The sequence below is a fragment of the Astatotilapia calliptera genome, chromosome 5 (assembly GCF_900246225.1).
Source record: "Astatotilapia calliptera chromosome 5, fAstCal1.2, whole genome shotgun sequence".
Lineage (NCBI taxonomy): Eukaryota > Metazoa > Chordata > Actinopteri > Cichliformes > Cichlidae > Astatotilapia > Astatotilapia calliptera.
Window position 1 is genome coordinate 29,801,606 of NC_039306.1, and position 12,789 is coordinate 29,814,394.

Below are 12,789 nucleotides of genomic sequence, written 5' to 3' on the forward strand. Positions count from 1 at the left end.
TATGACCAGGCTTTTATTTTGAAATTGTTAAGTAATTTACTGTTTTCATGTCCAGTAGGTGTCTCTGTCTGCCCGTTTCTTTGGACAACCTATGGTGGTGAGTGCAGTGACATGTGGAAGCTGTAACCTATTTGCTCTCAATAATGTCCCTTTCACTGTAGCATCAGGAGGGTTTGTACTTAATGTAATCTCAACAGTGGAATCCCAGCAGCTTGAGATCATTAAATTGATAGTCATAGCATTCTGATTGGCACAGTCAAATTAACTCTGTTATTTCCAGTCACGCTGGCATCTCAGTCTGAATAAACATGAATGCACGCCCACTTATGCACAACTTTAATCAAACTAACAAACTAAAATTTAAAGGTGAACTTAGGTAATTTTTTAAGGTCATTTAATAGGAAATAATATATTGTGCTCATGAATATAAGTTGATTAGTGTGTAATAATGTGTTAGATCACAGGATATTAAACCATGTAATGGTTCAGAGTGATGATCAGCATCAGGTTCAAACCAGTGGATGCCTGCGATTTAAACACAACTTGGAATTAAGCCATTAAAAATACACAGGAGCAGGCTCCACTTTGTGGAGGCCGCCATGTTTCCCAGCCTCTTGAATACAGTGGCCGAAAAAGACATTACACCATCATTACACCCGGTGTTTGTGCCTGTACACTGGCTAACTTACATCGTTCACCTTATAAGTTACTTCTTTCCCTTTCAAACCATATATGTGAACATTTGTATGTCATTGTGTATTCATCATCTTTCTCATTATGTCTTGTTGTTTTCTCTGTTTTCTCTCTTCCCTCATTTCCATTTCATCCTCTTCCTCCTCATCTCAAACCTCGTCTTCTGAACTGCAGTTAAGACTCTAAAACACCAACACAAGCATAAACATGCTTATTTATTCCTGATATTGTCACAATTGCATATTCAACAGATTACACATGCCACTCTTCCATCTCTGGACAGCTGAGAAGACCCAGCTAAACAACAACAGCTGCTTATAAGCTAACATTTTGCTACTTTTATGCTTGACTGTCCTAAAATTCTCACTTTTCCTCTGATAAACAGCTTGATTACTTGATTAGAGCAGCAACGAAAACAGCAGTCTTACCAACAGAAAGGTTCAGGATATCCTCAACAACTCACCACTGTCATCGGGCATAAGTGAGCTTCACAGACCCATTGACTCCTATCAGACTCCTTTCACAAAGTTTTGCAGGCTCTTCCACAATGTATAGACGTGGACACCTGGCTGAAGAAATGGCAGGGTGAGTTATTTGTCTCATGGCAGCCACCACAGAGGATTCAGTTGTCTGCAGTTTGCAATCTACTGACATCTAGGCAAGATTTTACACACTGTGCCTTTAAAATAGCCACGGTATATTTTGATTTTATTATAGATTTGTGGAAGTAGACAATATTCTTTCTTTGTCTTAAAATGTAGTTTAAGACACAGTTTAAATAACCAGATGAACAATGGCAATAAAAGACTATTCTATTCTATTCTAACAATTTCCAAAAACATTAATACGCTGCTTTTTAAGAGAAAGCACAGGATTATCCGCTTTGATACTTTGTGCAAGCAAAGCCCTTCAGTCAGACCTGCCCTAAAGAAACCAGAGTCTAGGTGGAGGTATTGCACTAAATTAGCCAGGTAACTTTAAAAAAGAGCATGCAACAGCTTCTCTGGCCAAAAGTTAATGAACAACAATTAGTAGTACTGGCTATCGCCTGTTCTTCTGCACATGCTCTCTGTTGTGCACGATGCTGACTGTGCTGAGGGCATTGCCTGGACATGCCTTCACAGCAGTCAGAAAAAAAGTGGGAGGGACTGGTCAAAGGGTGAGCCAGTGAGAATATAGATTATATATTAGACACAACTACTCTTGAATTTTCACATATGAATCGAATAATGTATTTCAGCTGTGTCATGCAATGCAAATCTGTTGCTTGCTTAACAAACCTTCTAATAAATAGACCGCATTTGTTAAAAAATAGCAGCCTTAGTTTTATTTAACTTAATATATGAAGTGAATTGAAGTTCCTGTGTAAGTTGGCACACAAAAACCCCCTTCTAACCTTTAACATCTTATCACTTTACTTTGTTGAGCCAGCTGAGCCTTTAAATGTTTTGGCTATCTTAAAAAAGTGCCGCTTTTTCCAGAAAGCCAGTCGAAAGGCTTCAGGATGGGTGGTGTGGCGTGGAAGAGGGAGGGGAGCAGACTGGGTGGGGGTGCAGACTGGGTGACCCCCATCGCAACCTATGACTCACGTGCAGAGGCGGAGACTGCGTACGGGATTTGCCACCGGAGAGCCGTCCCGTACTACTCACTGCTCGGACAGTTCAGTGCGCTCACAAAACTAACCTTACAAGCAAGAAGAGATAAAAAAACAACAACAACAACTGTACAGTTCCTTTCGCTGGAGCCTCGTTTAAAATGTGAAGAGCATGGCCGGGACAAGGTAAGCAGACTCTTTCTTTAATTTCACAGCGGCGCGAAATGAAGTGGAGAAAGTTTAGAAGCCGCCGACGCTGAACCGGAGCCGCAGCTCGCGGGATAGTAACATTATTTTAAGCCTCTGTGGGTATTTTAAAACCTTTGAAAATAAAACGTTTTTTTAAAATATCTACCAAAGTCTGTTAGGGGTGACTTCTAAGTTTAACAGATTATTTAAACCGCGAAATGTTCTTATTCTTTTTTTTATTTTCGATTTTAATTATTATCTATCGTCGGTGAGTTAAAAGTAAAACATTACACTGTAGCTCGCTAACGCCTATCATGGGAAGCTAGGTGGCAAAGGTTTGACACATCCGCCCAAAGTTTTTAATTGTAGGGAGAAGCTGCAGTGTGGTGGCTGTGGTGGGAGACGGAGGCTACTTCTTAATTCTATCTAGTCTCCAAATGGGCTTCACGGGCTTAGCTCTTTGCTGTGGTTTTAGGAGCCCGGTAACCCAAAAAGAGGGCAAATGTTCCACAGTCCATTTGTTGCTCCTGTTTCTACTACTGCTGTGGCTCTCAGATTCAGCTCCACGTGTCTTAATTTCTTCGCCATCTGTTTTCACTGCAGATGTGCATTAAAACTTTGTTTAGCTTTCATCGGTTGCTTGCTTTAGTCCCCACGGTCTATTTAAAGTCACTTACTGCTTTGGCTACAGATTTTCATATGGGAACTCCTTAGTGTTGTGATACATGCAGTAAAAAGTCCAATTCCTCGTCCTGTATCTGCTGTTGAGTGCAGTCCATTAGACAGTAGCTGACGAGCAAGTTTTCGAGTCAGCTGTCATTTATATAGCCTAAAGCTGTTTATTTTGGCAGGGCATGCCAACCTGACTTCCTGGGCGCAGCAGTTTTCACCATCTCCCTGCCCAGCTGGTGCTCATCTGATGACTTTTGTTTGCATTTGCGTGTTTGCATTTGCGTGGCGTTGGTGTAAATTTCTCTATCTGCTCAGCAAATTGCAAGAGATAGATGAGATACTATAACAGAGGACAGCGATGTCGTTTGGTCAAAGTTTCCATAGTTCATGAGTTTTTTCTGTGAGATGTAGGAACCAGAGTTGAAAATGAGGATGTTGTCTCGGTGTTTACTCTGCAAGCTCACAACAGTGGGCAGACAATCGAGAACAAGCAACACATCCCCTTCAACAAGATGACTCTAAACGGTGCTTTCTGCAAAGAAGAGACCGGACGTCCATCCCAGACAGACAATAGGGAAGTTTGTTTGCCTGTTGACAGGAAGTGAAGCCTGTCCTGCACTGACATGTTATGAGTCATGGTTTGTTAATAATCGCTGTGATTTCATTAGCTTCAACGTACACATTTCCAGCTTTCACTCCTTTCCTTTCTCTGATCCCTTGAGGATCAGTGCTCTTAACACTCAGCACGCACTTTTCACCTGACTTTGATTCTCTGTGGCCTGCCACAGTGACTTTGTAATGAGGTTAAGGTGATTTGTCCAAACAAATTTATCTGTACCTGAGCAACCACTCACACTGCGAACTGTGGGGATTACAGACAGGTTTAAATCGCAGGCATCCACTGGTTTGAACCAGATGCTCATCGTCGCTCAGAATCATTACGTGGCTTAATATCCTGTTGTACTTTTTAGGTCTATGACACAAATTCAAGAGTTAAAAGAGGTGAACAAGTTTATGTAACGTCAGTGAGCTAAGGTGCAAATGAAACCCACAAAGTGCAATTAACACATTGAACACAAAGAATCTGCCACGACCTGAAGATCTATTGTTGTTAGTGAAATATTAATCCTTCCCTACACGTTGAGCCCCAGCGATGGCCTCTTAAATCATAATCCACTCCTCCCCTCAGGCCTGCGCGGGCCTGGCGTTAACATCTTCACTGGCCTGCTCTGCATTTCTAATCCTAGAGAGTCTACCGTCTGCACCTTCACTTCCTCTAGAGGACAATCCGGACGTTCCTTTCCTGCGTGGCTCCTCGCTGACCCCCTTGCTTACCCTGTAGCTGCGCTCTGGGATTAGACTCTGGCCTCGTTTGTCATGTCAGCAGGGGGAGGATTCGCGGGGGATGGTGTGGGCTTAGACCAAAATGAAGTTACAAACTGCTGCTGCTGGTGGTTGTAGGCAAGCAGGTCAGATACTAATAAAAACTGCTGTTTTGACAGCACCCAGATAGCACAGGTGGAATTCTTGAGTTTATTTTATATAAAAGGGCCGATGCACAATATGTATTCATCGATAACCCTGAATGATTTTACAAGATAATGTTTAGAGATGAATGTTTGTGGTTATTAAGCACAATTACCTCGTAATAGGGTCATTCTTTTTTTGTGTGTGTGTTTGGACAAGTAACCCCATTGTTCCCACTCTGACAGCTGGTGTGCTGATAGAAAGGCTATCTTCTATGTGGTAAACACCCTGATGCTGCAGCTTCTGTTGCACATGTTCGCTCTCGTCCAGAGTCTTATGTGACCTCAGAAGCACCCTCCAACTAAGGCAGGGGTGGGCAATTCCAGGCCCCGAGGGCCGGTGTCCTGCAGGTTTTAGATCTCACCTTGGGTCAACACACCTGAATCACATGATTAGTTTGTTACCAGGCCTCTGGAGAACTGCAGGAGCTAATTTAGCCATTTAAATCCGCTGTGTTGGTTCAAGGACACATCTAAAACCTGCAGGGACACCGGCCCTCGAGGCCTGGAGTTGCCCACCCCTGAACTAAGGGAAGGGCTGAAGTTTTTTTTAGGAAGGACGGGGACTTGTGTTTGGGCAGACCTTGCTCTCTCTGAAAGGGAGTTTATTGACCCTTTGGCTGAGTGTCACCTCGGACAGACAGTGAGTGTTCAGCAGAGCAGTAAGGGGGCCGGAAGTTCCCGGCATTTCTGCTGAGCTGCAGCATTCGTGGGTGATTCGTGGCAAGATGGTGGGACAAGACAATACTCCCCATAGAGAAATCACAGAGAGCCGCTTCTCTGCATTTAGCTTGTAGGCGGATTTCAGCAAGGGTATCTGAAGTAACATTTAACAGCTAACACAAAAATGTTCTCCTGGAGCTGGTGGTGAGGTAGGCTTTTTTTTTTATCTCGTTCCTCATGAAGAATCGGTTTGTTGCAGTGTGGAGGGGGGTGAATGCTTTGGCATCTATATGGAATGAATTGGGGGGCCATGTAAAATTGGTAGTTGGAACGCAGCATGGGAAAAACTGGCCTTGCTGAAGGTTGGCTGTGTGACCTTGTGAGATCCAGTCTAATCCAGCGCCAGTAGAGAGGGGAAGCCGTTTCTAGTCATGGATTAGGGCAGCTGTTGAAGGAGGTCACCCCCACATCTCCTATACATGTCTCAAGCTCCGCCTCATCGCAGCACTCGTTGGCTGTGATCCCCTGTGTGGACGCAACAAAGAATTGAATGAAGTCTGCCTGTTGATCCGACAATACTCAGCATTGTTTTGTACTATTACAGGCTTCAGAATAGGGTGCATTTCACAGGCTTTGTAATGCATATGAAGCTGAGTCATTGCGGGACTTTCTTGTCAACTGTGTACTACTGATTTTCTGTTCCCAAAGAGCCTGTGTGCTGTATACAGCTGTGGTAAAAAGACATTTTTTTTTCAGACTCCTAAGTCAGATGAGTGTGTTTGTGCCCTCCAGTTTTAGAAGCAGTCAACATCTTTTGTTTGTCAGCTTTGCTCTTTTTCCCCCCAATACCACCGTTTTAAAAGACCCATGTTCAGCTCAGTTCGTGCAGGGTGATCATGCTGCACACAGACCAAACTGGACCGTCTGGTTTGTGCAGTTGTACCTGAGTCATTGCGGTAACTCAGAAATGGCAGTCTGCTCTCAGGTGATACGAGACAATGAGGTTCTTGGAATTAGGTTTACTCACCCGGGCTGAGTGATGACGACATATAGTGGTTGAGAAGTCACTTTAAGCAGAATGGTGCTGCTTTTGTTTACAAAAATGTAGAAAGAAAGCAAAGTTAGGGTTGTTGTCAGCTGTTGCTGTTCAGTTTGCTAACTTTTACTTTTGCAACAGGAACTATCAGCAACTCTCCTTTTACCTAGGCACGTATAAAGGGTCTGTATACTTCTTTGGGGAGGTCTTCTGTCTATCCCAGTTTGTTTGACCCTTGCAGGACTTTTTGGAAGTGAATCAAATAATAGGGTGCGTTCAGGAGTCTAACCCCCTGTTTATCTTCATCTTCCCATACCAGCCGTCTCCTCTCTATGCCAGGCTTTAGCTGCCCCGCTGTTTGGTCTTAAGGTTCTTTACCTCTCGTCCCCTCATTGGCACCTGGCCTGCCTTGGTTCCTGGGTCAAGTCGTATAAGGTCGGCTCCAGTGCGTCTCACGTGTCCCTCTGTGAAAGGTGACTCCCACATACCCCTCCAAACTTGTTTCCCCATGTCAGCACACGGCGAGTAAGAAAGTGACACTGACAACTGCTGCCAAGTTTAGGAGGAAAAGGGGAGCAGAGAGAAGATCTGGAACCTAAGCAGGATTTTAAAAGTCACAACCTTTTGATCATCTGAGTAGCCATAGTATAAACTTGGGGTTTATAGAGTGATGTGGTATTGTACACAGTACGCAGGAGAGAACTGGGTGGGTGCTGTGGAGCCCTGTGGGTCCCCAGTACAAAAGACATCACAGTTAAAGTCTGAGTATAAGATGAGTTAAGAGCATCCTAAACCTTGGCATTAGCTTTAATGAGGGCTGCAGGAGCCTATTCCTCTCAAACAAACTGCCAATTTGCTTGTTGATATATATATATATATATATATATATATATATACACACACACATACATACATTCAGTGCACACAGAGAAATTGTGCCATGTGTTTTACTGACCTCTGACTTGTGGTGACACGGCAGGAACGAGAGGTGTTAAACAAAAGGCTGAAAGAATGTGTTAGTGACAGGTGCAGGACATTTTTTTCTGTCATCTAAAACATGTACACGCTCCCTTCTCCCTGTTATTGTTCTGGTTACCAGGGTGGAGTCTGCTCCCACATCCTCCACAATGGTTAGCCACGTACACCTTGCCACAGCTCAGTTTTCAACAATGGACACTCAGTATACTTGTGATAAAGCTTAAAGTCAGATGCGTTAAATGATAATAATGTTGTTTTTTTGTTTGTTTGTTTTTGGGTTATTTGTTTGATCTGAGTTTTGTTGTAGTTGCACGTGTTTAAGTTGCTTCGTACAGGGAAAGTGGTACAGCACTCAACGTGCCCGGTTTATGGTTACGTTCTCTGTTAGTTACAGCTACTGGAAACCCAGCCAAGCTCTTAGCAGTCAGCCCGTGTCACTGCTGTTGTTTTACAATATTTAGATAAGCAGGTTGCCTAGCAGCATTGCTGAATAGACTTTGTACATGGTTTATACATAATCAAACAAGTCTTTTGGCAGGTCCCTCCATGCATTATATTGAGGTACAGGCCTCTGCTTGCTCTGTATCAGTAAATCACCAGAGATTTCTCACAGTTGCAAAATGTTTAATACTAACCCAATTCTGAAATAGTTTGGGAGTGTTTGTGAAGTGTAAATAAAAAAAAAGAATGCGATGATATAAACCCATATTTTATTCACAATAAACCCCCAAAAATTAAATGAACAGAAATGGCTCATTCTGAATTGGATGGGATGGGAGGAAAAAGCTGAATACCTAACTGGAAACAACTGGAGCAACATTTTGTAACTAACCTGTTGCCAGTTAACATTATTAGGTATAAAATGTCCATCTTAGAGTTTCTCTGAAGTAAAGAATATTCGAGGCCAATTTACTGATCTGCCAAAAACATCCCATCTAGATGAACATCTTTTTCAGGCAAGACTGCATATTTCAGCAAGGCGATGCTGAACTGCACACTGCACCTATTCCAACACAACTGCTTCATAGTAAAAAAGTCTGGGTGCTGCACTGGCCTGCCTGTACTCCAGACCTGTCACCACTTGAAAACATTTGTCACATTATGAAATGAAAAATATGAGTTTGTGCAGGTCAGACACAAAAGAAGACCCCAGGACAGTTGAGCATCTAGAAGCCTCAATCAGATAATGCGACATCTTTCTTCTCCCAAATGTCCAGCAGCTGGTCTCCTCAGTTCTCAAGACAGGGATATAACACAGTCCTAAACATGGCTTTGTCCTTATATCCTGAAATGAGTTGTGTTGCATTTTTCATATGCTTTTTTTTAAAGGTGTCGATTTCAATATCTAACGCTTTCTGTGGTCTGTTGTGAATAAAATATGGGCCATGAGTTTTGCAAATCATTGCGTTGTATTTTTATTTACATTTCATCCAACCTCACAGCATTTTCAGACTTAGGTTTATAGTTTTGGGTGTGTGCAGCCAAGTGATTTTGAATTTCTTCCTTTCTGCAGAGTGAGGACTTATTTTTATGCCAGTATCTGAGGAGAAAGGATGTTTTATGTCTCTAAATAGGAAAGAGCAGCTCTGTAAATATACCGGCAAGGGGGGACCTTGGCACTTGTTGCTGTGACCGGAGTGGTATGGTTTCCTAGATGAATGGCAGACCCTGTGCGAGCGCTCCGCCTGCTTCGGTCCACAAGGAACAGTAGAGCAGCAGCAGCTCAGAATAGTTGGTTGCTGAAAAAGGTTGGCGGTTACCTTTTAAGAGTACAGCGTGATAGATGGGAGCATAATTGTCTCACTGGGTTGTTATCTTAGTTTTGTCTAGTTTATGGACCAGTGATTTCACTAAAACCTTCACTTAGCACCGTGTTTCTGAAGGTGTGCTATCGCTCCATCAGGAATGCCACAATAGCACAGAAGCATAAAACAGCATTTCAGTCGTTATGAGATTATCTGATGACACAACGCTTAGTCTAAACTCTCCACCACCCGGGGAAAACAATCTTTTCTCCTTTCTATATGGTTTATCTTTCTGATGAAATCAACAACCACACTAGCATTTGAGTTTGTTTGAAACCCAAAGCTGCACAATGACACAAGGTTTGCTTGCTGCCCCATTTCCAGTGAATGCATTGTCCAGTCCTCTGTGTTTACCGCTGCTGGGAAAAGTGCCATTTACACTTTGGCGCTGCCTTTGAACAATGGGGCAGATTCCATGAGCTATATTCTGTTGTTTCCCTAACTCTGGGAAACCGCTCTCAGTTCTAGTTATTTTGGGAGATGACTGTAAATTGTGGATGATGGATGATAGATGTAGTAGTTCTCCTTCAAGAAAAAAAAAAGCCACTGGCACTATGTGAATGTGAGCGACTTGATGGTCAAGAAGGTGTTTTCGTGTTTCGGGTTTGGCCTCTTGGTCTCTGTGGTGGGCTATGTTTGCATAGTCTTTATTCACACTTTGACAAGTTTTATTCTTAGTTACTGTGGATAACCATAGGCTCCTGAAGGTCCTCCTAGACTCCTCATGGGAGACAGAGACCTTGTAATGTGTTATCACACATCGGAATATAAAGGATGAGGAATTTCATACTTGATTTTTCATATATTTTCACAAAACTTTCTGCCAATGGGCATCACGTGAAGAGGCAAACCGATGCAGTTTAAAAAGTCTATTTATGAGGAATAGAAGTTTCTTGAATGAGGGGTGAACCGTCTTTAAGAAACATAAAAAGGTCCAGTCGCTTTCTTTCCAGGCACCTTAGACTGTCCATGAACACTATTCTTTATGTTGCAATCTGTAATCTAACCCCACCAAAAAGTGTTTACTGAATGCAGTCAACTCCTGGTTACAGAGTGCGCAAAGTCATAACATGGGCCTGTGGCATAAAGGTCTGCTTCAATTAGATTGAGTCTCCCCAGAGGTAAACCGGGTGCTGTATGCTTTAGTCATAGGTCCATGTGTGTAACAAGTTAATTTTAGATCAATATAAAACATTCCTCTTGGAGTTAAACTTCACTGAGCTTGTGCAGACTGCATTCCAAACCATTTATGAACATTTACAGCGTGAGGCAGATTGCCTCAGTTGTTTGGAGAGTCATGCTCTATACTTTTCTGTCTGCTTCTTCTGCAGAAAGACCACATAAAGCTGTGCAGGCTCAGATTGATTTACATGGCACCACATAAAGCAACTTTTCACCAGAAATGTGTATCAAAGAGGATCCTGTTAATGTTAGTTGGTCCACTTTTATTCATTTTTTTTTAAAGTTTTTCTTTGGTGCAAGTGAATAAATATTCATTTTCATTCATTTTAGTGAGAAATCAAAGTGTTTCGACCTCACTCCTGGTATGTCCCACTGAAGAAAAGTGCCATTGTATTAGGCAAACCCAGGTAATGGCTGTGTCTCTGTTTTCTGAGTGCTCCCCAAAATGATTTCAAAACCTGAACACGGCCCTTCTTCCTGCTTATCAGGTCGTGTCAACAGAGCACAGCAGGCTCGCTCTCAGCTCTAACTGCTGTTTATTTACCCAGAGGGAACAGTCCTTATGAAACAGCTACACCCCGTGCTGCTTAACTTGTCATGTATGGTGTTCACAGTGCACCATGAAACCCTCGTGTCCTGTCAGGGTGTGTAGGATGCAGGCCATTATGCAAAATCCCATGCTGGTTACTTCACCGTCATCACAGCTGTGGGACACTGGGAGATAAACCCCCCCCCCCCCCCCCCCCCCCCCCACACACACACACACACACACAAAAATGCCGTGTCGGCTTACTTGAAACATGTTACTTGAAACTCAGCAGTTTGTAAGAAATAGGTTTATTTGCATCCAAACACTCCATTTACAGAGAATAATGACAAACACCGAACTGAATAACAGGGAATGCGGCATGGGAAGATCAGTTTCTCGGTTTGGGAACGCCTCTTTTGGAATACAGACAGGAGCAGTGAAAGGATGAAGGCTCTGGTATGTGTGGGGTGGTATTGACTGTTTGGCCTCTGCTTTGAATGCCCCCATTATTTGCAAGGCTTCCCGCCCATTAAGTGTTGTGGATCTCATCGCTCAGAAAATAATTTTGTAATACTTGCGTCTCGTTGTGGGGAGACACACTGTAGTCAGTTCCCTGCTCTATACAGTCGTGTCTTTTTCCCTTTTTTTGAGTTTCTGCTTGCTCTGATCTCAGGTAGAGTTAAAATGCTGTATAAATAGAACCTGCTTGTTGAGTGGACTAAGGTTAGCGCTGCTTGACTGCTGTGAAGGATTGGACCAGATGGTTTCCCAGCATAAAGCACTGGGACACATGGGAAGACAGTATGTGGAAGGCTCCTATAGTCTCTCCATGCCCTTTCTATGTTTACCTGGTTGTTAAATCAAGATATGAAGAGCCTGTGGCTCCTTCTGGCAGCACATAAGAGAGTGATTGATACGTTATGCTTGATGAACAGGTACATCAGTGTTAACAGGGAACAGCTGTTCGTCCCAGTGAGTTTCGGCCAACTGGGTGACATTGTAAATGTGGCAGAGCTGCCTGGCACCGTGCTCCTCTGTCTCTGTTTCTGAGACAGGGTTGCACACAGGGTTGTTTTGGCAGGCGCCTTGAAGCAAATGTGGATATTTGGTGAACATTGTAGGCAGTCTTATCCCTGCTAAGCTTCTTGCCTGCTCTGATCATCCCAGGTAGCCTGGATGGTGGAGTCGTACCTCTAACAACCGTGACAGGGAGAAGAAAAGCTTTTCTATCCTAAGAAAGCTGGGAAAATATCCAAGCCTCTACCAGATTGTTGTGACACTAATTCCTCCCCAACTGATACTTTGCTCTCAAAGATACTAGACTAGTGTTAGGTGGGACACTAAAGAATAGAAAAGACCTAACCTTGCCAGGACCCTCAAGTGCTCAGTACAAGAAGAAAAAGGCGCCTTGTGAGTTTATTTTGAGTCCTTCCTTTGGCTCTCGTCTAGACGTTTACTGTGATGCTGAACCTTGGTAACGGTCTCCTCGTGGCTGTTTGTAGCGTTCCTGTTCCCACATGGATTTGCTGACACAGTTAAGGTCTCCTTTGGGGAACTAGATCAAAGGAGACATAAACTAGCTCACTAAAGAGTTGCATGACCTGGATATATAGAAACAGCGAGCTAAGGTCCGACTTATTTATAGACGCTGATTTTATGTAGGTACTGTAGCTACACCACATAACCTTAATGTAGCATGTTAATACTATTTCAGTGTCCGACTCGTTAACGTAGTGTCCTGTCATTTCACTGAAATTCAGTTCAGGGTCTCTGCATATGTCATCTGTTTTCCTCTTAATCTGTACCCTTTTGCCTTATTACTTTATGCAAACAGGGCTGTCTTTTACTCTGATTCTCTCTCTCTCTCTGCCTCTGCCCCCTCCCTCTTCTCTGCACTGTCTCTGTTTTCGTTGTCTGCGTGT

The 12,789-nt window shown here is 43.2% G+C and overlaps 1 protein-coding gene across 2 annotated transcripts in view; it reads left to right on the forward strand.

Moving 5' to 3' along the window:
• Positions 1-2,248: 2,248 nt before the first annotated feature.
• arhgap46a (Rho GTPase activating protein 46a) overlaps positions 2,249-12,789 on the forward strand; it is a 30,092-nt gene continuing 19,551 nt past the window's right edge. For both annotated transcript variants that reach the window (XM_026168773.1, XM_026168774.1), the window contains exon 1: positions 2,249-2,473. In XM_026168773.1, coding sequence (XP_026024558.1) covers positions 2,460-2,473 — 14 coding nt within the window. In that variant the 5' untranslated portion in view covers positions 2,249-2,459. The remainder of the gene's footprint in view (positions 2,474-12,789) is intronic.